This window comes from Tupaia chinensis, unplaced genomic scaffold, assembly GCF_000334495.1.
Source record: "Tupaia chinensis unplaced genomic scaffold, TupChi_1.0 Scaffold000335_1, whole genome shotgun sequence".
Lineage (NCBI taxonomy): Eukaryota > Metazoa > Chordata > Mammalia > Scandentia > Tupaiidae > Tupaia > Tupaia belangeri.
The window spans coordinates 262,140-264,214 of NW_006159829.1; the positions used below are offsets into that span (position 1 = coordinate 262,140).

At 68.0% G+C, this 2,075-nt stretch overlaps 1 protein-coding gene across 1 annotated transcript in view; it reads left to right on the forward strand.

The window, feature by feature from the left end:
• Positions 1–1,647, forward strand: part of SCRIB (scribble planar cell polarity protein) — a gene marked incomplete in the record, with an annotated part of 23,724 nt that extends 22,077 nt beyond the window's left edge. The window contains 6 exon segments of the mRNA XM_014589169.1: positions 24–125; positions 411–553; positions 626–666; positions 797–871; positions 1,090–1,141; positions 1,264–1,647. Coding sequence (XP_014444655.1) covers positions 24–125; positions 411–553; positions 626–666; positions 797–871; positions 1,090–1,141; positions 1,264–1,409 — 559 coding nt within the window.
• Between the last annotated feature and the right edge of the window lie 428 nt (positions 1,648–2,075).

Consider the following 2,075-nt stretch of genomic DNA (forward strand, 5'->3'; position numbering starts at 1 on the left):
CGCCAGCAGGAGCGGCTGCGCAGGCAGAGCCCGGAGCCACCACTGCCGCCTCCGGAGCGGGCTCTGTCCCCTGCCGAGCGCCGGGCCCTGGAGGCTGAGAAGCGGGCTCTGTGGAGGGCGGCCAGGTGAGGCTGGCGCCCCCACACTGCCCTCCAGGCCCTGCCCGCCCGCCCTGGCTGCAGCCCAGCTGCTCACTGCCCACTCCTGCAGGATGAAGTCGCAGGCAGAGCCCGGAGCCACCACTGCCGCCTCCGGAGCGGGCTCTGTCCCCTGCCGAGCGCCGGGCCCTGGAGGCTGAGAAGCGGGCTCTGTGGAGGGCGGCCAGGTGAGGCTGGCGCCCCCACACTGCCCTCCAGGCCCTGCCCGCCCGCCCTGGCTGCAGCCCAGCTGCTCACTGCCCACTCCTGCAGGATGAAGTCCCTGGAGCAGGACGCCCTCCGCGCACAGATGGTCCTCTGCAAGTCCCAGGAGGGCCGTAGCAAGCGTGGGCCCCTGGAGCGGCTGGCCGAGACCCCTTCGCCCGCACCCACGCCGTCGCCCACCCCCTTGGAAGGTGTGTGTCAGGGAGGGGGAGGGCTGAGCCTGCCCCACGGACTTGCCCCAATGGCGGCTTTCTGTTTGCCAGACCTCAGCCCACAGGCCAGCACCTCCTCTCCCGGACGCTTGGTGAGGAGCCATGGGCTGTCCCCTCCCTCCCTCTCCCCCTCGCAGCCTTGGGGAGGGGTCCACGCCCACCCCGCGGCCCTCACCTCCTCCTCTCCCTCTCTGCCTCTCCCCCTCACGCTCTCCTTTCAAGCCCTTGTCTGGAAAGAAGTTTGACTACAGGGCGTTTGCAGCCCTCCCTTCTTCCAGACCTGTCTGTGACATCCAGGTACCTCTGCTTCCAACCCCAGCCCTCCTGCACTCCTGCCACCCCACCTGTGCCCGTCACCTGCTCTGTCTTGGGTGTAGGGCCTCCCCACTATGCCCATCCTTCCTCCGGGGCTCTGCCCCCGCACACTCAGCCCTGAGGGCAGGGGGCCACCGAGGCCTGTGCGTGGTCTCAGCTGGTGCTTGGCCTGCCCTGATCAGCCCTTCTGCCCACCACAGTCGCCCAACCTTGCAGAGGAGCTGCGGCCCTCGGAGCCGTCTCCCATTCCCGGTGAGTTGGCAGGGGGGTACCAGGCTGTCCTCTGCCCACCTCGTCCCCACACCTCCCCCCAGGCTGTCCCCTGTCCCCCCCAGGTTGCCTCCTGCTCACTGCATCCCCGCACCTCCCCCCAGGCCCACAGGAGGAGGACCGGGAGGTGGCCCTGGTGCTTTTGGGCAGGCCCTCGCCCAGCACGTTGGGCCCCGAAGATGCAACGCTGTGCAGCAGCCGCCGTCCCATGCGGCCTGGGCGCCGTGGCCTGGGGCCCGTGCCCTCCTAGAGGGGCAGGCACTTCCCTCCCCCCCATGACTTGTATGGGGGCCTTGCCAGCTCCAGCACCAGCCAAGCCCCGATCTTTTAACCTGGGTGTTAGCATTTTAAAGAGACCCCTCAGGAGCTCTGGCCTCACTAACTGCCCCTCCCCTGCAGGACTTCTTGGCGAGACTGTAACTAGTGATGTTTGTACAACCAAAGACTCTATTTTGTGGTTTAAGGATAATAAAATTGACTACGTTTTACCTCTGTCTGTCCCCCCACTCACCAACACCCACCCATCCTCCTTCCTTGGTTTGCGGGATCCGAGAGCGGCACCCCAAGAGCGCTGCCAACCAACGTGCTCAGGTGCAGCAGGGGAGCGCGCGCAAGCCCCTCCCCGCACGGCGTGCTCGGACTCGTCGGCGACGCAGTGTCCTAGGGCTCGCTCTTTATTGCGGCCCAAGCAGGAGGCCCGGGCCAAGCAGCTGTACGCGTCCCGGGAGCAGCGCCTGCAGCTGCTCAGTCGGCGGCCACCGGGCCTTGGTGACGAAGAAGAGGCGGAAGTGCTCCAGGCGCGCCTGCTGGAACTGGGTGGGGTCGTACTCGGGCCCATCGCAGGGCCTCAGCAGCGACAGGTACGCCTCCCGCTCCAGCAGCCCACGGCTCAGCACCGCCCGGGCCAGGCCCCGCC